Source organism: Orbicella franksi, chromosome 2 (assembly GCF_964199315.1).
Source record: "Orbicella franksi chromosome 2, jaOrbFran1.1, whole genome shotgun sequence".
NCBI lineage: Eukaryota > Metazoa > Cnidaria > Anthozoa > Scleractinia > Merulinidae > Orbicella > Orbicella franksi.
The window spans coordinates 17,307,927-17,331,460 of record NC_138146.1 but is presented as its reverse complement, the minus strand read 5'-3'; the positions used below and the strand labels follow the sequence as shown (position 1 = coordinate 17,331,460).

Below are 23,534 nucleotides of genomic sequence, written 5' to 3'. Positions count from 1 at the left end.
TTGGAAAGAAGAAGCCTGAAAAAATCAGGGCTTCAACGGGATTCGAACCCGTGACCTCCGCGATACCGGTGCGATGCTCTACCAACTGAGCTAAGAAGCCGCACATTGGGAGTGAGGTCAATTTAATAGTTGAGTTCATATCTTCCCGTGAGGAGTGAAATGATGTGAAGTTTATATGAAATAATTCATCTATGAACTGCGGTTGTAGATGAAAGTGAAGAATGATCATCGCAGTTAATTTTATCCGGTATCACGGAGGTCGCGGGTTCGAATCCCGTTGAAGCCCTGATTTTTTCAGGCTTCTTCTTTCCAATTGCTTAAATTGGAAAATTAACTGCGATGATCATTCTTCACTTTCATCTACAACTGCAGTTCATATATGAATTATTTCATATAAACTTCACATCATTTCACTCCTCACGGGAAGATATGAACTCAACTATTAAATTGACCTCGCTCCCAATGTGCGGCTTCTTAGCTCAGTTGGTAGAGCATCGCACCGGTATCGCGGAGGTCACGGGTTCGAATCCCGTTGAAGCCCTGATTTTTTCAGGCTTCTTCTTTCCAATTGCTTAAATTGGAAAATTAACTGCGATGATCATTCTTCACTTTCAGAAGTGGTTTTGTTAGAGGGAGGAGGTAATTCCCTACTGTGTCCAGGAATTGTGTGCTTCACAGAAGAGAAGGCTCTTACAACTGGCTTCTCTTAGGTGGTTGTTGTTATCTGTACATTAAAGTTGAGAGTGAATCTTATTTCACAGGCAAAGACAAGAGTACATTACAATTCAGATCACCCTGAGTTTAACACAGAACTCAATGTACTATTCAAGGTGAGTTTCCCAAATAAACTTAGATAGATTTTCTGGTTAACAATAATACCTTAATTGGCAGAGTCACGAAAGTTAGATGTAGGGAACATTGACAACATGGCTTAATGTTATTGATCTTTTTTGTAGTTCCCATCCATGTGTGAAAGGCTCAAACTACAAATATTTGACTGGTAAGGTTTTGCATAGTCTCTATGTTAGGAGTCTACAGGACTAATTTTATAGCATTTGTATCAGTGTGAGATGTTCATGGGTGCATATCGAGATTGTTAGCTTTACCTTGAGGTCCTGTTTTTCAGGCCATATTTTGCAACTGGTAAAATTTATTCAACACTTTTATATGTAGACACTAATAGACCTTTTCACGGTTTCTGACACCATGTTATTTGGGGAGCAAACATGGCAAAAACTACAGGAAATGCATGGCAAAGATGGAGAACCTAATGTCAAACAACTTGCGGAAAATTCGAGTTCTTAGGTATTTATAAATTAAAAATGAAAGTTATTATGTAAAAGATCTGATAGATCACATTTTCATAAAAATTTAAATTGCAATTCCTTGCCTGACAGTAAATCTTGAAATTTATTAACAAAATCTTCTGTGGATTATATGTTCCTTGTAACTCATGAAACACTCTAAACATCAATCACTGTGAACTTATGGGGATATTCAAATGTTTAACTTTTCCTGTACATTTACTGCATTTTTTTGTGTTTGCCCCACAAGTGAGATGGTGTCAGAAACCATGAAAAGTTCTATTGTCAATGTGACTTATTTTCCATGTCCATGTTGTATTTGATCTCAGGGATCGATTAACAGCTGATGACTGTATTGGTACAGCTTACATGCCAATATCTGCTATCTCAGGACAGGGTGATGATGGTAAGCATACGTTGTATTCTCTGAAGTGTTTTAAACTAAGGGATGAACAGTGATCATTTAATGGCTGCAGTGGGCAACAAAAGTAGCCGAGACATTTATAAAAGGTTATTCTCAATACTTGTACATGTACTTACCCCTTATTCTCCTTCAAATGCATCAGCATATAGCATTAATTCTCTGACACCCCTGGGCACCCAAGTATGGGAGAAAATGTGTCTAAGACACTCGAAAAATGTTTTCCAACACTTCTGTCACTCATTGTAGCTTCACAGGGAAATATAACCTTAGTTTCCCTAGGACTCCTTGTTTTTTTAAGGGTAACATTGGGGTCTTATATACACATATACTCTTAAGAGATGTAGGACATGATGTGTACTAGTCTATTTGAAAAAGGTGTGCAGTTGTTTCTTTTCTGGTTCGCATCCATTCCCAATGAATTGAATAAGCTCTGTGAGTGAATTTCTAAGCAGGTCAGGATGCATCTCGATCGATTGGACAGTGTTGTAGGTGTTGTTTGATATAATTCTGTTTGCAAAAAGTTCAGGCTGTGTAGACTGATCAGATAAACTGTAAGTGTGGAGGTTGCAACCAAAGAATCACCTGAGTATGATATTAAATTTCTTTGCTTAGGGACAGATCATTGTTTTTTTGACGGGGGGGGGGGGGAGGGGGGAGGCTCCCCTTGCATTCTTTTTTTCCAGAAGTTTTTGTTTTTGGAAATTGTCCGAATAACCCCACCTCCTCAAAAAATAATGGTCCGTCCCTTATGGCGGACTCTTAGTTGAAATGTTTTGTTCTGATTCTGATTATATCCAGGCTTCCTACCCATGTTTGGTCCTTGTTACGTCAACTTTTATGGCTCAACAAGAGAGTACTCTGACCTACCAGATGAATATGATGACTTAAATATGGGAATTGTAAGTGTAGAAAAACCCTTTCATTTACTTCACTTAAATGTATTGTGGTCCACTTGCGGTATCCACCAGCATTAATCTAAGAAAACATCACCCAACTTGATGCACTTACTACGCATGATGCATTGTAATCTTTGGAACACGATGCACAATTTCCATTTCTTAATCATTCATGATCGAGATGTTGAGCTACAGTTTATTTGGCCAAAGCCATCATGCACATGCTGTGTACTCAGGTAAGGCATTGTAACTCTGTTCCAAGTCTTTCCACCTAGGCGCAAAACAAGTTTTAACACTTGCTCTATTCACCATATGTCCACAGAAATCAATACAAAGCTTGTGCTTAAAGTGTGGATGTTACCCCAACTTCACACTCTACGGAGTTTTTGTCTTTTAACTGAGCTTCAACCATGGCCAAATTGTGTTGGAAAATGTGCAAAAAAACACGAAATCATGACCGTAATACCTACAGAATAAGTGACATCACGCCCTTTCCCCCTTTCAATGTTGGAAAATGGTAAAATGCAGACTTGTGTTAAATATAAGTATTTTGTCAACATTGCACAGGGTTTGGTAGGGGCAAAATGTGTGCAGGGTAACGTTTTCTAACCCTTGTGACCAAGGTTGTAGCTATTTTAGTGTGCAATCCTGTCAATGTTTATTACAATACCTTTTTTGTTTGGTGTATTTTGCAAAATTGATGTTATCATATTTTAGGGTGAGGGAGTTGCTTACAGAGGGAGAGTATTGGTAGAGCTGGAAACTAAACTGGGGCCTTCATCAAAGGAACCTGCTGAGGATCTTCAGAGTCATGAGATTATTCGTGTGCAGGTGCAGTAATAGTACTGAGTTATTACTATTCTTGCCCATTCAAAGGTGCTACAGGAGGAGGAGGCAGCGTGGCCGAGTGGTGAGGGCGCCGGACCACTAGCTGAAGTTGTTTCTCTGTAGACCCTAGTTCAACTCCTGGTCATGCTTGTAAATAGCCAACTGGTCTGCCTCCTGCCAGTTGGGATTTTTAAGCCAATTATGTTTAGTTGATATATTTGTTTCTTTCAGTTTAAGTAGCACGACTGTGAACTACAACTGTAGCTAGGTGTGGCTAAGCGCATTGACCACCGTAAACAAGAACATTTTGAACATTTCTCTTTACTATCCAAACTTCAGTAAATAGGAAACAATTTTTTCAAGGATACATGTGGTTAGAAACATGACACTGCGGTGATCATCACGTACATTGTACTTCTATTTGACTGTTTGCCATCTTGTTGTATTGCGTCTTTATCCTCTAGCCATACTTACGCAGGCGTAAGTTCAAGCTCTTTGCGTGCTTCTTGGAAGCGTCCATGATATCATCAACAGATGGACCAGTGGAATTCGAAGTTAGCATAGGTGGGTGGTCTATAAACAAAAAAAAAAAAGACTTCTCTAGATATCCTTGGGTTGTCTAAGGCTCCATCCGCACTACGCCGGAGGAATTTGAAAACGCTGGTTTCACTCTGAAAACGCACCAAATGTTTTCCGAGCACACTACGCCGGAGGAATTTAAAGACCCAACAATTACCGGTTATTTTGGAGTTGTGTTTGAGGAAAACTCGCTCAGGGAAAACACATGATTATCGTGACGTTATCGTTTTTGAAAAGCGCCGTTTTCAAAATGTTTTCCATCCGCGCGAAAACGAAAAGCCGGTGTTTTCTAATTCCTGATAAGTGTAGACAGTAGGCCTAACCGTAGAAATGTTAGGCAGTGTGGACGCTGTCTAAATGACGTTCTTCAAAGACAGGCAGTTACCACTTATAGACGTCACAAAAAGACAAACGATTGCGCCATAGACGATAACTTGTTTCCGACTTTGGGATACACGACTCAATAATGGTAGCCAACATCCTTTTGAGGAAGTCTTGAAATGTACCCCGACTAGTACTGACTTTACTGTCCATTAGCCTTTTTCTTAAAGAAGCTGTAGCTACACTAAAATGAAAATTTCGAGCTCTGTGTATTACAGTTGCTATCCTTACTAATGAATGTTTTTTTTCTACAAGGAAATTATGGTAACAAGCTCGATCAGTCAGTGCCTCCTTCCTCGTCGACCACTCCACCCACAAACGCTGTGTATGATGGCTGTTACTATTACTACCTTCCATGGGGAGACACTAAACCTTGTGTGTGTGTGGACAGTCACTGGGAAGATATTTCCTTCAGATTGGACAACTTGAATATCTTAACCAGACTATGTGAACGATTGGTAAGTATGAATCAGAGTGGGGTCGTGTGACTGGCTTTTGAATATCAAGTTCTTTGAACTGCAACGCGAGGGGAAGATTGGCTTTTCAGGGGCTAATGTTTAATTTTCGTCTTGCTAACAGGAGAGGAACATCGAAAAAGTTCAGCTCAGTTTAGAAGCTAATGCACCGACTGCTGAAACCGCTTCACTTCTCATATCCTTGTTAGATCAACTAATTAGTGATTGCAGGTTAGTGATAGCATGTGATTTCCAGATGTGTAAACAACTGTACAAGAACGCGTTAAGTTTTTTTTTTATTATTTTTTTTTTAGGTTTGCACGCTTACAGTGTGAATAACGTGAACAGAGATATTTAATTTTCCCACTGCTTAACAGTCGGAATAGGGAGTTTAAGAAAACGGCAACGGGAACGTCGCGAAACAAAAGGTTTAATGAGCGGAACAATAGCTGTGCACGTGCTCTATAATTCTTGGTACATTTCTTTCCCGTCCTCTGTAAAACAACAACGTAAAATGACCAAATTCTGCATTGTGTGGAGAACGTGAACCACGATGGATAATTTTTAAAATTTGTATTTCGAAAGTTTTGACAAAGGGAAACAAACTAAATGACTTTAGAATATCGCGAGATTCGTTGGTCAAATATAAATTCATTTTTAAATCGAAATTGTCCTCAGCGTCAGCGTCGTAGTTACGTAACTCCCTAATAACGTAATGGTGATGCACGTCGAAGTTATTTGAACAGAGAATGAATGTGCAAATGTGCAAAGGAGAAAATGGTCAGCCGTATTTATGTGATTCTCTGTCCGTCTTTTAGTCAATGTGCGATTTACACAAATGATCATACTCCCGGATATCGAGCTACTTCAACTTCATACAGTTTCTGCTCCCCGGGGATGGATTAAAATGTGTAAAAAAATTTTATGTGCTTATAATTAGGAAACCTTTACCAAAGATTGACAGCTCTACCCCTGGTGTGAATGAACTGGACTTGAAGATTCAGGAGACGAGGATGATGGAAAAGGTTTTGTAGATTATACTACATAACAATAAGTAGCTTCCAGGATAACTGATGATCTATTTCGCCTGCTATGCAATGTGTCATTCGTACAGTGTATGGTTGCTCAGTTACTAAGTTTTATTCTTGTTTTACATCACAAGTCTTTCGTTTTTAACAGTTGGCCATCATGGAAGAGGCAAACAAGCTTCGTGAAAGTGCGACTGATGTTGCAGAGGCTATGTTAGAAATTGAGGGTTACATGCAGAGGTTGAAAGACATGGCTATTGAGGTATGTTCACGCTTCTTTGCAGCAGCTTTAACTCGGTAACATTTCATCTTTATTATCGTTCTATTGGGTTATTAAAAGTGGCTCACCAGACGCAGTGCAAAAGTTGCAAAGCCATAGTTAAGTTCTTCGTTCTGTGTGTGTCTTTGTAAATAACGTGTCCCATTTTAGCCTCTATTTATACACATTCTATTAGTTTTGCTATATTGTCATGTTTGAAAACTATTACGCTTTAAGTAGCAGTGAACGTCTTCCTTTAGAACGTTTTTCTATTGTTTACCAAAATGTGCACAAAGTTGAGGCAATGTAGCCAGATTTTTATTTAATTTATCTGCCACATTTCTCTGATGTTTGTTCGTGGGCATTAAACAGAACATAAGGTGCTCATTCTTGAACAAACGTTTTCATTTTTAACGTTTTAGCCCCAGAACAGCATGCCTGATGTGGTCATTTGGTTGATCAGTGGCACCAAACGAATTGCATCTTTCCGCATTCCAGCTTACGAGGTTCTGTTCTCACCACAATCTGATGCTTGTGGTCAGTACTGTGGCAAGGTCTTCAACATGTTTATGAAGGTAATTTGGCGTTCATACATCAAACACGAGAGACAGTGTTTCATCGGGATATCCAAACAATGAAAAGAGAGTTGAAAATACGACGCGTAGCGGAGTATTTTTGACGAAATTCGAGGTGTTTGGATAGCCGATGAAACACTGTCTCCTCTCAATCGAAACAAAAACTAAGGAGTAAACGGAGAAGTAAAATCGTCAAAATGTATGTTAATTAAGAGCGGGTTTCCAAACCTCCTTCACGGTTGTGATCTTCTTTGTTTTGACGTGATGAATTATCAATGAGTTTGAAAAGTAGTACATGTACATGCTCTGGTTCGGTTTTGCACACTTCAAAAATTAAATATACTTAGTTAATACAATACCAGTGTGTAGTTAAGTTCGTATTTGTAAAGCAGTCACCTTTGGCTGCTACTAATCCTAATACAGAGACCCCGATCGTATTCCAAACTGGTTAACAGGACAAAGTTGCCATCGTTTACCAGAGTGTAGGATAGTTCTGCATTGATCTTTTGCTTTTTTCACAAAATATACAGCATTTATTTTTTGCTATTGTCTTGTTACATCTAGTACCCAGGTAAGAAGCAAATGAACCTGGAAGACTTTCCAGAAGTGCCTGCTCATGTTCGAATGATAATCTGGCTGGGCCTTGAGAAGCATCAAGAGGACTGGACCAACAGGGAGCAAACAGAGGGCGACTTCTGTGTTTATGCTGAAACGGTGTGTGTTCATTACTTACTTACTACTCTCGATTTTTAGGTGGTCATGTTTTGTTTGGTTGGACAACTATCCTGATAACAGACCAATGTTCAAAACGCTTGTCTCCCTCTCTACACATGGCAGGAGTTGTCCCATCTCTGACCTTACTGTCTGAACCACTGTGATGTTATAATTCACACAGATTGTGCTCGGTCCTCCGTCAATTGACCTTGTTTGGGGTGTCAGTGGCAATATAAAAACGGCTGCTTTTTAATACTAACTTGTGCCTTATTTTGAAAGAATTCAAGTGTTGTCAACAGCCTTAAAAGTGTACATAGTATATATTGTGTGTATATACTCAAACATGTCAAAGTATGGTGTATGTTGTTAGACCCTGAGTTGTGAGCATCATATACGTTGTGTATGGACCCTAAAGTGTGAGTTATGTGGTTAGTATATGCGGGATGTATCCATCTCAATATCAGCTACGAGAGAAACATTATGTTAACCTTGTAAAATTCAAGGAACGTTATAAATAGTGCCCTTTTGGTCATCTTGTATTGATAATTTGGTTCCCTTTCAATTTAGTATGAGAATCAGATGAATGTGCTCGGTACCTGGACCTCCAAAGGACTGCCCCGCCCTTCCTGGTCAAATGCTACAGGAGATGTAAGAATGATTCGGTTCAAATTTCCGTTGAGTTTTGTTTGTGATATCTTTATGGCTTGCATTGGCTAACTTGCTTTGTGAACGGTGTAGACAGGATATTTAGGCAGATAAGATTGGGAGTTGAAGCAGAAATGTACAAGCAGTGTTTGAAGAGGATTCGTGGATATGTAGGTAGGAAGGATTTAGCAATGAGTTGGTGCTGAAGATCATTAGAACACATGAAACATGTGAGCTCATGTGCACAGACGAACTTCAAACTGAAAAGGGACCTTTTTAGTTAGAAAGTTGCTATCATGTAGTACGTCTTGCAGACCTAGAGTGCAATAATGGTATCGTTGAATATATCTTTTTTAAAGCAAGTGTTTAGTCAGATTTAGTCATGTAATTGTAAATTGTAGTGGAAAGTAGAAAAACAGTCTTTCCTCTTTCGCTGAAGGCCTTGTAGACTTCAAGTCGACCTCGTGAATTTCAGAGTAGAATAGCTAAGCGAGAGAAGCGTAAACAAGACGAAGGACTTTTCTGAAAGTCTAAAGGCCTTGGTGAGTAGCCTTGTGTCAGTGTTAGGCGTTGTATTTTTCCTAAGTAAAAGTGACAAAAATTCACCCATAGTAATTAATTTCAGGTGAAATTGTATAAAGAGTATTTTGTTCCTCCTGCTGGTTGGCATTTTGAGGGAGATTGGTTTGTGAACCCCGAGCTCAGGTAATTATTAAGTTCTAAAGGAATTCGAGTTTCCAAACATGTGCTACACACGGACAATGAAAAGTAGAATGGTTGTAAGCAGATGTACATGTGCACTGTAGGTACTAAGTTAGAATCTCGCGTTGCGTGTATGAGTACGTACAAAAGCTCAGTATCACTTATTTAGATTAAGAAATTGATGGTTTAAATTTCTATGCTAATGTTTTGTGGAGTTTGACAAACCTGGAGGACGGAAAATTTAGATATAAGAGATAAACTTTACAAGACGCCGGGAAAGACAATTCAGAAAATCCTACTTGCGGGCTAGCTTAATTTCGCTTTAAATATCTGGGTTTTTAGGGTGCAACACCACACGTGTATGTACGAAACATATACGCAGAACTGGATTTGTTGTGAATTAAGGGTGTTGAAGTATTGCCTCTGTAGTTCTACAATTATTACAACGACGCATAACGCTTGCAGGCCAAACTCGAATATATCAGTTCTTATTGGAGGATTATTTGATGATAGAAATAGCATCAACCGAAAACTCGGAAAAAATCCGAGTTCCAGATGGGATTTGAACCTACAACCCTCCGTGATCTTGCCGGACGCTGTTACCACTGAGCTACTGGACACTCTATGGCGAGCAAGGGTGAAATGTGGGTCTTTGGCTAAAACGGCATCGCGTAGTCACTCAGCTTTTTAATTTCAGCGTAGTAGTCCTTGCTATGTCTTTAATGTATTGCAACGACTAAAAGCGTTACCTTAAAGAATTGTGAGCTGATAAAAAAAAAAAATTACATGCGCATATTTCTGCCACCAGCATGACGTATGATCGAGACAGTGGTCACAAAAGCTTCCTTGAGGATGTGTTTGAAAACGAGTCTCGTCTTCCAGGAGGTAGCTGGGGACCTTCCTCTGTACCCTGGACAGATGTGGTGAGTATTGTTGACCACACTATGGTGTATTCACTCTTTGAGACCTGCCTCAATAAACTTTTTTTCCTCTCATAAGCACGTCACTGTTGTTTAATTATTGTGATCAAATCTCTTGCCTTTTCGGCAGTTAAATGTCAGGGCCGTAGCTGGTAACAGGCTTGTCTCATGCAGTCATTGTTTTCGTTTGTTTGTTTTTTTGTTTTGTTTTGTTTTGTCTTGTTTTGTTTTTTTTTGTAGTCATCATTAACACCCGTGATACCAAGGAAGAGAATTTAGCCATGGACATTGTCACAATAATAATTTTTTTCTGTCTACGGCCCTGGATGTTCTCAATTATTTTCTTACGGAACTACACAAAAAACTGTTTAAATGTTGTTGCGACAACATCTACTGCCTTTTCGGTGGTTGATTTTCTTAAGATGTCACTGGGAGTTAGCTCTTCACTATGTTTCTATATTCTTTTCTTGTACCTGCTAAGTGTCATTTATGGACGTTTGGCCGCAAAGTCATGTAAACCATCATTTCTGTTCTAGCGTGGTGATGCTGTGACAGCCAGGGATGAGATCGTATGTCCAGAAGACTGGGAGTGGACCACAGACTGGGCAGTGGACTTGAACAGAGCCGTGGATGAAGATGGTTATATATTGTTTTTGTTTATTGTCTTATTCTCTTTTGTTGTTATTAATCTTACAGTTAACGTTATGAGTCTTCTCTTTCTTCCTCCTTATCGTTTATTAAATGAATAGGCTGTCTGAGTTTGAACAGGCCAGGATGATTGTGTGGCGTTCATTATTTCTTTTCAATTTTTTGCTCTTTTACGGGCAAACTGTGAGGCATCGTGAGGAATGGGGATGCAAGTCTGTCCCAGGCTACCTCCCCCACCCAGGAAGAGTAGCAATGTTCCTAGTAACTTCACGGTACAGAAATTAGTATTATGTTTGTTTTCTAGGGAAATGCTTCAAAATCCTACTACACTCAAATATTTTTTTTAACAATTCAGCCGTTAACAAATTTCCATATTGAGTGGAGATCATCAATTATGTGAATAATTAAGTCGCATGTTTTGGCGCCATTGTATTTCAGGTTATGAGTACACAGTAGAGGCCACGTTCGGTGGTTATGGACCAGTAGAAAAGACATATCACTTGTGTCGACGACGGAGATGGGTCAGGAACAGAGTGGTGGTGAAGAGTCCCAAAGTGGAACAGGAGCAGGTGAAATGATAAGTTACACATTCGAAAAAGTGATTCAGAAATAAATCAACATACAGGTGTAGGATTCATAACACTGTTTGAGTTACTACTGGTTCTTACCTTGACCTGAGTTGTTTTTCTTGTTTTCTGTGTATTTTACTTAGAACCTACACTTGAAAAAACTCCATTTCTTTAGCCTGCGTAGCAAGCGTTTCCGTGGGGTTTGGAAGCAAAGAAAGACCGAGGAACGGGATTTTCGGTATTTTGTCTGCGCGGAAAATGGGGCGAGAACCAAAAAAAAGAGAGAGGGGGTGGGAGAGGGGAAGGAAGGAAACGCTTGCAGACAAACCCCTGGATTTTGAAAACCTCCGTTCGCCAGCGAACGGAACTCGTGATTGGCTGGGCTAGACCAGTATTATTGACACGTGTCGATCAAAGGTATTTTGATACCTTTGAGTGCCAGACAAAAGGGGAAGACGCGTTTGGTTAGAAAACGCTTTAACTTTTCTCGCTGAACGAGGATTTAGTCGTCAGCTTCGACAGTACGGTAGAAATCCTGTAGTGCAATGCCGACGTTTTGGTTTTTCGAAGCCTGCACATTATTGCAGAAGCAAGCGCGACACAATTTACAGCTGTTCCTTTAATTTTAACATCACTTTCTTGAATGCCACATGCGCCAAGGACAAGATAATAAACCACGGGACAGAAAATTCGCACTACTGCGTGGGAAAACCTAGTGATTTCGTCTGGCTTGTTACGTGACAACATGTTGTCGTAGGTACTCTGACATTTCATTAGAAGCATTTTTGTTGGCAGCATTTAGAACCTCTGGGTACAATTCTGAATGATTTGTGATAGTGTTAGCTGCGGCATGCAAGTTTTTGTCACATATTTGCCTTACCAAAAATTTAGTCGTCTCGTCGCGGGGAATTCTTACGAGGAAATTTTATAAACAACTTTGACTTGGAGGCCGCCTAGGGGAAGATTATCTTTATTCAGATACTGGTCAAGATTATCGTTATTTCCCCTTTCAGATGTTTGAAGCCTCTCCTGCCCAAATTACAAAGTTTGCCTAGAAGACTTTCCGTTGTTTGTTTTTGCTGCAGTCGATAACACTCGAACCGATTTGCGGATCTGGCGTTTCCAGCAAACGCTTCTTTACTGGAATTGCCTTTGTGGGAGTTGACTTGCTAATTTTACCTTGTATCGATTCCTGGACGAATGAATACAGTGATCCAAGATTTCGAATCATGCGAGCACAAGGAGTACTAACGCGACTGGAATACTTCTCACATTTTAACTTTCTGGCAGATTTGTGCTAAAACCTCACCCTTGCAGTCCTTCCTTTTAGACGGATTGAGTAGAAATATAGCTTGATTATAAATTACCAAATTTAATTCATCGAGATTTCTCCGTTCCTACCGTGCGCTCGTTGTTTCAGACATATTTTGACAAGTAAAGTTTATTTTGGTTCAAAGTTCACTTCCGCTACGGAAGGCCGAAGATCTTATTGGTTAATTTATGACAGCCGATGACAGCACGAGATCTTAGTGTGCGCACTCAGGCATGAAAGGCCAAGTGGGCGGTTTTCAAAATCCAGGGGTTTGTCTGCAAGCGTTTCCTTCCTTCCTTCCCCTCCCCATCCCCCCTCTTTTACTCGCTCCATTTTTCGCGCTGTAATTCTTTGCTCCCGAACCTCACAGAAACGCTTGCTATACAGGCTACCATTTCTTAGTCCAGACAGTTTTTGTTTCCTAGTTTCATCCTCGTATTGCGTAAGTTAGTTGGTGTTATCAAGGCCGGGCCAACATCTTTAGGAATCATTGCTTCGTCTTGCAGCGAAGGTTGATTGCCTTTTTTTGGGCGTTTTTTTGATGTGTGCCTTCTGATTAGACCAATCCAAGTCCTTTTACTGGCCTGTTTACCACCTTACTACAACGCGATCGTCTCCACTGTCTGTCTCCACGCACCAACTCAGTTCTTGTCTAACTGTAAATTTCTTCTCTTGTTCGTTTGCAATACAGCTGAGAGCAGAACAGTTGGCCTTGGAAGGCTGGGAGTATTCCCCAGTCTTCACCATGAAGTTCCATGCCAAGGAGCGCAAAATGGACCTGGTGCGGAGAAGACGCTGGCACAGGAAGATGGTTCAAGAGGATCCCAGTGCCCCCGCGGTCTTCCATATTGATGTCGGGAGCAGTGATGATGTGAGATTTAGTGACTTTGTGAAGTTCAAGTTATTAATTTGTTTGTGTTTCTCAACGTTGTTAAACTAAGTTTCATTTGATAAGGGTGATTTCGTCTTTATTCTCATTATTGTGGCTTCCCAGTTCCCTCTGCCATACTGTATCGTTGGAGGTATAGAAAGAAAGCCAAAACTTGTATTTTACGTTTTTACATTCATTGAAAGACAAACGACGCAAATTTGTGGCCTGGGTGTGGAGGTCTACTTTTTCCTTTGTTTAATGCGGAAAAGTGAATAACGAAGCGCGCGAAGTGTAAAAGTAGAGTGCAAATTATTGGAACCCCGCGAGAGTCAGACAACATAAGCGTGTTCTGAGAGAAATAAGAAGAAAATGAACGCCAAATTTTCGTTTCAAAAATTGTTACACTTGCTTACGGGCTTGAAAAAGCGTCGAGTCTTCCACAATTCATTTTTGTTTGTCTGAGTTTGTCTGAGTAATGACGTCACTCGTGCGCTTCGCTATTTAGAGCGGTTCTCGTTTGAGTGTGGAAAAGTTAGTTTTACATCAAGTACGCTTCACGATTGCCTTAAAAATCTCGCGCCACTGTTTCATCCAATCATAAGTAAAACCAATCGTGACACGTTCGTACACGTTTTCCCGCGCTTTGCGTCAGCTACATGTAATTACTTCGAGTTTTGATTGGTTCTTTGTATTGTCTGTGTACTTTGTGATCGGCTAAAGTGATAACCTTTGGGTTTGGTTTTCCAGTTGTTTTCATTTGAGTGCCCAAAAGGTATTGGTTTTACATCAACTACGTTACGCGATTGGCTTAAAAAACTGGCGCCACTTACAATCAGAAGGAAAACCAAAACCAATCGTTGTTCGTTCGCACACGCTTTCCCGCGCTTCGCGTCAGCTGCATGTAATTACTTCAAGTTTTGATTAGTTCACTGTATTACCTGTGTCTTTTGTGATTAGCTAGAGTGATTACTTTTGTTTTGGTTTTACGACACTCAATTGAAAACCGTTCTACGAAAATGTGGGTTTTATGTAGTATTCGTACTGAAGTCTCGTAATTTGTTGCACTTCCCACTCGACTATTCTATATTTAACTAGTTTGTGTTACTTTGTTTTAAAGGACAAGGAACAAGAGACAATGATGAATGCTCCCAGAATGTTTATAACATTTGACAGTAAGTAAATCACTGAAAGCCTGTTCTTAAGTCTGGCTGCTTCAGATTGTTTATTTTTCATTATTCCACTTAACGTTGATAAACCACCTCTTATTGTTTGAGACTGGACCCGTACGAGTCGTAATCACTGTACAGTTCGCAAACCACATCTAGTTAGTAGTGGTTAGGGTAGAAAGATGTCTAACTTCAATGAAAATCGTTCTTGATAAGGTGGCTTCTTACAATGTTGTCTTAGTGAGAAACACGACTCCAAAAGCAAGCATTTGCTTTTACCTATATCACGTATATGCACAGGTTGTTGTTGTTGTTTTATTTGGCGTTAACTGTGCAGCTTTGTTAAGTACTGTTTAGCTTACCTAGTGCTAACCGACAGTTCTTACCTTGCAGAGCCTCACAAGTACCAGTTGCGGGCCTACATTTACCAAGCACGTGATCTCCTTGCGTCTGATGCAGATGGCTTCTCAGGTTACAATACACATTAAAATAAGTAAAATTCATCTTACTGTGTGTGTTATGACACGGCTTGGATGGTACACGCGCCTTAATTGGATAGAACACTATTCCTTGTTTTAATTGCGATCCTGTAAATTTGACCGTTTTATGGTTTTGTATTTGCTGACAGAGACTGTGCTTATATTTTCATATTTTGAAATTTTAACATTGATTCGATTTTGATGAATGATGTTGATAGATAGTTCATTAAAGTTTTTCATCACAAATTTTCACAGCGTAGCTGCGCATTGTCCACTACTTGCTCGAAGAAATTGAAACATTTTACTGTCATCTTAGCACTGTCAGTCTCGTCATGTCGCTATAATATTTGTAGTTACTACTATATATTATATTATAGATAGGACCCTGCGCGCGCTCTGATTGGTCAAAAACCCGTGTTTTATCAGAGTATGAAACATAGAAAAAGCGTGTTTTATTGTTTTGCGCGTGTAAAATCTATATCATAAGGCAAATGAAGAAGCCTAAGCCGTGTATTACACCGTGATAAAATACTCCGGACATTTGAGAACACTCGAGAAATGTAGAAAACACTCGCCTGCGGCCGTGTTTTCTACATTTCCTTCGTGTTCTTTAGGGGCCGTCGTGTTTTATCAAAGTGTAATACACGGCTTAGGCTTCTTTATTTGTTAAATAAGTCAAATTATTCTGGCATTTTGATTGGTTCCTACGTATGGTCTGTTGGAGGACAGACGCACATATGTTGTCATTCTAGATTCCATGTTGCCTTGCGTCTGTTCAGTAACAGATCACGTATTTTTCGTGCTATTTTCAGACCCTTACGCACGTGTAGTGTTTGGTACTCAAAGTCAAGTCACAGAAATCCTAACAAGCACAATATGTCCAACGTGGGATCAAACCTTGATCTTTGAGAACGTTCAGATTTATGGCAGTATTGACAAAGTTGCTAGGCACCCTCCTGAGGTTATCATCGAGCTGTTTGACAAAGACCCTGTGGTAAGTCAGTCTCTAACCTGCAATATGGCGTTCTTTTTTCGCCCGTGCCCCGTTCGCCAAAAAACGAACGCCTGATCGCTGGTTAGTCAGCACTGAAGTCATCACGTCACGTTTCTCATCAGTGTAACGTGACGAAACAAATGACGACTGCGATGCTGAATTAGCTCTGGAAGTTGTCATGCAACGCTGTTATGCAATGATGTGACGTGCTGGCGGTGTTTTAATATTCAAATACAGTGTTGTGTTCCATAAGCCTCTTTCGGGACACTCCTCTTGTGTTAAGGAAAGCAAAGTAACTGGTTCACCTTCGGCTGATTGGGATTCTAAACGATGTTATCGGTTAGGTTAGGTTAAGGCAAGTAATTTTATTGGTTAGTTTATTGGGTAGGCTAAAACTGATGCTGACTGATTCCCACACCTTTCTTCGAGATGTGAGAGACTTCAGTTTAATTAGTTCTTCACTACGCTACTTCTAGACCAATGCAAACTGCTTTTCCCTCGAGAAACTAACGTAGCAACTCTCCAGCAAATTGAAAATCAAGTAGCTCCCCACACAAGAACGTTTGCGCCGGTTCATTTCACATTTTGATTCCACCACCCATGACAAGTTTTAAAGCTTTTATCGAAGATAAGCGATTATCTTCAACGTTTTGTACGTAGGGTCAAGACGAGTTCATGGGTCGTTGCGTGGTCACTCCGCTTGTGAAGATGAATGGACAGGAACCACCAGCTCCCAGGCTGTTATGGTATGACGTCACACGAGTCGGAGAGGAAGCTGGGGAGATACTAGCCGCCTTTGAACTCTTTTTGGTGAGTGCAACTACGAATACTGTGGTTCTTTCTGTGAGACTAGAGTTAAATGTTTTACTTACAGTTCTTTTGCTGTGATAACCTTGAGATAAGAATGTGTTGTCTTCTGAAACGGCATTACGCAAGCTGACACAAAAAGGAACGTTCCTGCCTGGTACCCATTTTAAGGAAAGCTTATCATGAGTTATTATTTTAATCAGTCAAGACAAATAACCAAGGAAAGGTCATCTGTTCTGCTCTGATTCGGACGAGAATTGCATTTGGTTTTAATCTGGTGCATGGATTGTGGAGTACGATTCGATTTTGGTTTGTAATATTACTGTGAATAAACTTTATGAAGGAAGTAAAGCTGCATTTCGCATCATTTTTAATATCCTCTGGTCCTTTTTACGTCAGGATGAAGGTGCAGATTTACCTTTTGCTCCACCGATGAAGGGACCCCTGTTTCTAGTACCCAATGGAATCAGACCAGTGATGCAGCGTACGGCTATAGAGGTATGCAGCTTAGTAAACGTTGTTTACCCGATAGTTAAAACATAGCAAGAGATTGTTTTACTAGGACTGGAGAACTCAACTTTTGCAGATGATTGGCCAATATGTAGGGGAAGACCAGATTCTTCGTGAGTGGGAATATTACAAGGTCTCTGATGCTCCTTAGAAGATATCTGGTCACTTAACAAAAAGATGCAAGTTAAGTCACATGAATATTCCGTTAATAGACTTAACTATCATCATCTTTGTAACCATAATTTGCAAGTTACCATTTCGTTTTAAATGTTGATCTACAATGTAACTTATCATCTGAATTTGTCGTCCAGTCAAGAGGTTTATGATTTCACGATGACCTCCATGTCCACCTGTATCGTTATTGCTTCAATTAATTCTCTTCATACCTTCATATAAACAGAAATGACTATTGTTGCGGTAGTCCCCCGTGTAGTAGGTAAGTCCATTATGAATTCCTTTCCATTACAGGTGTTGTGCTGGGGCGTCAGGAACATGAAGAGATATCAACTAGCCAGTGTATCCTCACCAAGCATTGAGTTTGAGTGTGGTGGACATGTTGTTCATTCAACTGTCATCAAGAACACGCAGAAGAATCCCAACTTTGATCAGCCACTATTCTTCTTCGACGTGGTAAGTTTTTTTTTTTTTTTTTTTTGTTAGTATCAAGTTTTGAAGTACACTGTAGTACATCGGAAAACGGAAGTTTCTCGTCACGTGCGTACCTTGTTCCCGCGAGGTTGACGTCTATGAATCGAGCTTACAGTGCAACTACTCGAACCAGGCCACCTAGAAGAAAACTAACCAATCAGTAACGGTCTGTTTGACGTGAAAACATAAACACAATCGACTCCTCTGCGTTATATCCAGCCTTAGAGATTCAGTTCGTGAAGGCGAATTATATTAATTATAAATCTCGTTCGAAAACTTTAGCTTGAAAACTCATTTAGTGACAACTAAACCGAAACCCTTGAAAAGCGCACAAACTTTAGGATTGACATTAACCAATCAACAAATGGAAAAGTTTCCGGAGAGGCTCGCAACAATTCTCACTGATTTTGTCAAGATCTATTGTTGTGTACTGAATTCATCAATGTTATTGGTTTAGTCGAGAAAAAGATCGCTATCCTTTGTTTGTTCTCAAGTAACGTTTTGATTGGTTGACTCTTTTCCAAGTGGCCCGGTTCGAGAAGCTGCATTGTAAAACCTCCATATCTCTAAAGTCTGAAGTTCAAAACCTAACTAACGATTGCGTTTTTGGCTACCTTCAATCAAAAGTACGACGACAACCAACTAACATTGAGGAAAAGAAACATATAAAATGGATCAAAATCTACAAATCAGAGTTTACGCGTTTGTGAAAGGCGCAGTTAAGTTGTTAGGGACGTCACTTCCTTTTATTTTTGTAATCAAATTCAGTGTTCCCATTTTACAGTTGCTTTACCATTTTTTCTTACCCCAAAATATGGAATATACGAACGAATGATAGCTTTTGTTAGAACTAACAGATGGAATTATTTCCTTTCTGATTATTATCGTCCCTGAAGAGGTACTCTCTTGCAATGTCCAGTAGAGATGTCCCGGTTGTATTTAAAGCTATAGGGAAATCCTTGTTTACAATATTTGCCTCATTAGCATAAGCAGTTCAGTTTCTGATGGAGCTACAAATAAATCAGTTCTGAATATTGAAAGGTCATAGTACGATTAACTTTGCCAATGAATATGACCCTGATGTATTAAATAATTTTTGAGCAACACGGGTTTAAAAACTCAAAATTTTACTAAGAATGTATGAGCTCATTAGCGCTTTTGCCAAACAGAAATTTTGCAGTTTTTGAAAGACAATTTCTCCTTGAATATTACACCCAAAGAGCTGAACATTTCACCATGTATTAAGTTTCACTAGCTCTTAAGCTGCCTGGAGTCAATTCATATCGAACATCCGTCATGTTCCCTTCTGTACGCAAAGCTTTATGCAAATGAACAAAAATTTAAACAATGACGTCAGCGTGAACCCCCCCTATAAGAACACCTATACAACAACCAGTATACTGGGTCCATCTGGGTATCAGCAGCGGCCTAACCGCTTGTGGTTCCTCTGTAGACGTTTGCGATTGCATTTTCTTATTTTTCTGTGCAATATTTCACCCCACAGTACCTCCCAAAGGAGGAGTTGTACACGCCGCCAATGAACATCAAGGTGCATGATAACCGCTCATTTGGTCGCAAACCTGTTGTTGGCATTCACTCCATGAAGGCCATGAAGAAATTCCGCTGTGAGCCCGCCAGTGCAGATGAACCAGTCGAACTGCCTTTAGGTTAGTTGGTACATGTATGTAAATTCATGCCAATAATGCTAGACTCCTGTTCACAGCTGTTTTCGTCACGTAACTGTTTAACAGGGACGGATCGTTGCGTGAAAACTCTCATACAGGGTGTTGAGATCAACATAGGTAATGTGACAGACGGGTGAGGTGCTAGGCGAAAGATTCACATCAGTTGAACGCAAGGAGCTTGCGCTTAGTTCCAGTGTTCGTAAAGAATCTGAAAATGTATAAACATCTTTCACTTTCCCGCTAAAAATGGTAAGCTTTCCGTTATTGCAACACTATTTTTGTAATGGTATTCAAAAGTTTCTTGACATCCTTTTCAAACAGTGCTGGAATCATATCCTCTAACACGAGAGGACGAGGACGAGTCGACAGAATGTTAGTAGTTATAAAACCGAACATTTTTTTTGCGCTATTGTCTTCATTAACATTTAAAGTTGCGTTGCTCTCTATATGAGCTGTCTGCACTGGTAATCCCGCATGTAGTAGCAGCATTTGATAGTTTCGTGGCCGTATTTTGTTTTCCAGCGGAGAGTGAAGCCACCAGACATGGTTCCTCTCACATTATGGACATCAAGGAGGAGCAGAAGAAAGGAGCCGTAAGTGGAACAGTTATCAACATAGAACTTCTCCTTAAGCCCTGGCCTAACGGACTCGCGGGAGACGCAAGTTGAAAACTTGGGTCTACTTGTAAGTCTGTTTGGCCAGGCCTTGCGTGCACTTGCGATCACTTGCGCTCACTTTGGTCGAGATCAAATATGCACGAAAGTCGATGCAAGTTTTTCACCATCTGGCCACTCAACCCAAGTGAACGCATGTTTAGTGACGTCTATAAATTTTTATTGGCCAGTGAAATATTATATAGGATATGTCTGCCTTGGGATTTTTGCGGCTTGTGTGTTGGCGTGTACTTGCGAGGAAACGTGCGAGACCGTTTGGCCATCCGACGCAAGTCTCTTCGCAAGATCAACTTGCGGCTACTTGCGACTACTTTCGCGTCCGTTTGGGCTTCAACAAGATCATCAGCACGGAGGAATAGGTTATATTCGTATTCTTGGTATTGGACTGGATTTAGCTTGCAATGGAGACTCGTGCGGGGAATATCGTTAAAAAGAGATTAATGTCATTTGTATTTGAAGACTCTTGGCATAAGCCTTAGTCGCAAGTTAGTTCCTGTACAATACCGAGAATACGCAAATGGTCTATTGTCACGATGTATCAGCAAATTCTATTAACTGACATTCAGGAATTAGAGAGAATTGCATTACTCCCCGTGGATGCGCGTAAGCTTGATTTGTCGATTTTGGTGATGGTGTAACAATTTCTCTAAGTCTACTGGATAGGATAACTAAGTAGTCTTGTATTTTTGTTAGGAACAACAAGATGAAGACATTGATTGGTGGTCGAAGTTCTATGCCTCTGTTGGTGATATCGACAAGGCCGGAGTGTACTTGGAAAAAGGATATGATAAGATTATGGTAAGAAGATGCAAAGCTTCTTTCTGTTGGAAATCTAACAACTCTGAGGAAGGATCTTTACTCTATACCCGCAACAGGTTCTCCGTTCGGGGATTAGATAAGGAGAGGGCGAAGGACCTTTCCTTTCTCATCAGAAAGATCTTACACGAGAGCATTGCTCTTCAGCCAGCTTACCTTTATACAGAATCATATATGTTCCTCTCGATGTGTGGATTTACATAGTATAATTCTAAGTCTAACTCGAAGATGATGTCCAAATGGTTTTAAAAGCTCATCTCGTGATAAAAAATCGCTGAGTGATTCCTTATTTAAGGTGGCCGAACACAGTTTTCAAGAGCCTATGCCTAATTCACCATTACTTTTAAGCTATTTATGCTTTGGTGCCCGTTTTTTGCAAGAGTCAAGGTTAATCACAGAAAAGTGTATTCTCCCATTTTGGCTAAGGTGTGTGCTGTTGCCATGGCAACGGGGCTGGTTAAAAACAAGGCTTAAAAAATGGTTTTTGTTTATTTAAAAAAAATCCAGTCGTTAGATTTTTTTCATCATTTGCCTACTACGAACTGACATTAAATCCCTTCTGTCAACACTGTTCTAATAAAATTTTGACATAGGCGATTTTCGTAATTCGCCGTAAATCTTTTTCACTGCATGTTCTCTATTATTAAAAATTCCCTATGTCAAAATTCAGATTTTTTGCGATAGATCATTCACGTGGTTTCTGAACTATTTTTTTGCCAAATTTCTTGAAATTCTAACGACTGGATCGTCAGAAATCGGCAAGTTTCTGCAAAAGCAATCGGTCTCAATTTTTCGCGCAACTGCGCATGCGCTGCATTTAACTGGGTTCTTTCGGTAACAAAGAAAAAGCCGAGAATTGCTGGGTTCTTTGCGTCGTCACCTTTTCTAACATATCTTTGTAATAAAAGACTAAAGCCATCAATACCGCGCTGCCTTCAATAATAGAGAAAAATAGCACAGATAGTGCGGGTGTTGAGTAAATAAAATGATCGCTCTATTGACGGCATGTTTGTTTTTGCAATCCTTGTGCGCGCGCGAAAACTGTATTCGGCCACCTTAAATAGCAATATTTAGAGAGGAAGCCGCATCAACCTTAGGTGGTTTTCATGCGCGTCCTCTATCCTGGTCGAATTGGAATTTGTTTAATTCTTGGGACTCGGAAGTTTCAGAACTAGGAGCTTTGATAAAACATTACCTGAAGGATGGTTATGAACTAGGGAATTTCAAATGAATCATTTTTTTCCCAAGGTTTACGGATCAGAGCTCGAGAAGGTTGAAGTGTTCAATGGCTTCCAAGACTTTGTAGAAACGTTTTACATTCACCGCGGAAAAGTGAAGTCGAAATCAGAAGAAGAGGAGACTATTGTAGGGGAATTCAAGGTAAGTGAAGTTAGAATTCTAGAGAGTGTCCTCAATTAGTGATGTTATCACTACTAGCATTTTACTGCCACTTACAGGAACTCAGTCACGGCATTTTGAGTTATTTTGGCCATGTACAAAACTACCTTTAAACTGGAGGAAACCTGAAAATAGTAGTTTACTCAGGGTTCGTACGGGTCCTGGAAAAAACCTGGAGTCTTGGAATTTTACTGTGGCATTTTCCAGGACTGTAAAGTCCTGGGAAAGGACTACTGATCCTGGAAAGTTCTGGAAATCTATTAAACTCGAGTGAAAAATATGAAATGTACGGCAGACAGTAAGGAGAATTAACATTGAGATCTTGGGAGTGAAAGGGTAATGTGAATTTTAGAGTGCTGGAAGAATCAATCTGAGTCCTAGAAAAGTCCTGGAAATTTGTTTCTGAAAAAGGTTACGAACCCTGTAATTACTAGAACAGAAAAACACCAAAGAGACAATGATAAACCATAGAGGAACAAGGATGGTTAAATGACGGAGAGGATTAACACGGATTACAAACGACGCCGAACTTGAAAAATTTAGGATAAACTTTTCAAGATGCGAAACCGTGACGTAGAGCTTGCTCTTGTGAGACGAGATAGTTATAATAGGGTTGAAAATTGGCTGATAACAAAGACAATACCAAGGTATCCAGTAATGAAATGTTTATTGCGTTGCTCTTAACGTGCCAATATTAACCTCATTCGAAAACAGTTCTCAAACAGACCATTTTACAGTTGTCTGTTCAGTGACCTGGCTTTTGAATGGTAGCGAGGCTGCCGGTGACCTAGTTTTAATTAAGACCTCATTGCTGTTGTTGTGTGAATCAAGTTGTTCTTATGCTAACTAGTTGGCATTTGAATGGGAAAAGCAGAGGGGTCTCTATCAAAGCAAGGTAACCGCCAGCCTCGCTTGCATTCATAGGTCAGGTAATTAAGCACTCAATTGTAATATGGCCTATCGTAAAAACCCCTGTTTCTGTCAAAAACGTGATTATTGAAAACTTTCAGTTGGTGTAGGTACACTAACGATTTCTCAAAGCTAAGATTAAATGAAATGTATGGCAATTAGTAAGTAGAATTGAAATTTTATTCTTCCTGCTTTTCAGGGATCTTTTCGGTTGTACCCTTTACCTAGTGACCCTAACGCTCCTTTGCCACCCAAGATTCTACGAAAACTGCCTCCAAGTCAACCTGTGGAGTGTATTATAAGAGTATATATTGTGCGGGTAAGAAAGCGGCTTTATT

The 23,534-nt window shown here is 40.0% G+C and overlaps 1 protein-coding gene across 4 annotated transcripts in view; it reads left to right on the top strand.

The window, feature by feature from the left end:
- The window catches only part of LOC145478335 (myoferlin-like), a 56,842-nt gene that overhangs the window by 22,097 nt on the left and 11,211 nt on the right, over nucleotides 1-23,534 (top strand). For all 4 annotated transcript variants that reach the window (XM_081456318.1, XM_081456316.1, XM_081456319.1 and 1 more), the window contains 29 exons: nucleotides 762-830; nucleotides 957-1,000; nucleotides 1,634-1,710; nucleotides 2,527-2,627; nucleotides 3,342-3,455; nucleotides 3,917-4,016; nucleotides 4,668-4,870; nucleotides 4,992-5,098; nucleotides 5,808-5,892; nucleotides 6,047-6,157; nucleotides 6,577-6,729; nucleotides 7,294-7,443; nucleotides 8,011-8,091; nucleotides 8,714-8,793; nucleotides 9,599-9,713; nucleotides 10,247-10,349; nucleotides 10,797-10,927; nucleotides 12,931-13,110; nucleotides 14,228-14,282; nucleotides 14,670-14,747; nucleotides 15,568-15,749; nucleotides 16,410-16,559; nucleotides 16,956-17,054; nucleotides 17,535-17,696; nucleotides 19,219-19,381; nucleotides 19,922-19,992; nucleotides 20,767-20,871; nucleotides 22,138-22,269; nucleotides 23,396-23,515. In XM_081456318.1, the coding sequence (XP_081312444.1) occupies nucleotides 762-830; nucleotides 957-1,000; nucleotides 1,634-1,710; nucleotides 2,527-2,627; nucleotides 3,342-3,455; nucleotides 3,917-4,016; nucleotides 4,668-4,870; nucleotides 4,992-5,098; nucleotides 5,808-5,892; nucleotides 6,047-6,157; nucleotides 6,577-6,729; nucleotides 7,294-7,443; nucleotides 8,011-8,091; nucleotides 8,714-8,793; nucleotides 9,599-9,713; nucleotides 10,247-10,349; nucleotides 10,797-10,927; nucleotides 12,931-13,110; nucleotides 14,228-14,282; nucleotides 14,670-14,747; nucleotides 15,568-15,749; nucleotides 16,410-16,559; nucleotides 16,956-17,054; nucleotides 17,535-17,696; nucleotides 19,219-19,381; nucleotides 19,922-19,992; nucleotides 20,767-20,871; nucleotides 22,138-22,269; nucleotides 23,396-23,515 (3,321 nt within the window). The remainder of the gene's footprint in view (nucleotides 1-761; nucleotides 831-956; nucleotides 1,001-1,633; nucleotides 1,711-2,526; nucleotides 2,628-3,341; nucleotides 3,456-3,916; nucleotides 4,017-4,667; nucleotides 4,871-4,991; nucleotides 5,099-5,807; nucleotides 5,893-6,046; nucleotides 6,158-6,576; nucleotides 6,730-7,293; nucleotides 7,444-8,010; nucleotides 8,092-8,713; nucleotides 8,794-9,598; nucleotides 9,714-10,246; nucleotides 10,350-10,796; nucleotides 10,928-12,930; nucleotides 13,111-14,227; nucleotides 14,283-14,669; nucleotides 14,748-15,567; nucleotides 15,750-16,409; nucleotides 16,560-16,955; nucleotides 17,055-17,534; nucleotides 17,697-19,218; nucleotides 19,382-19,921; nucleotides 19,993-20,766; nucleotides 20,872-22,137; nucleotides 22,270-23,395; nucleotides 23,516-23,534) is intronic.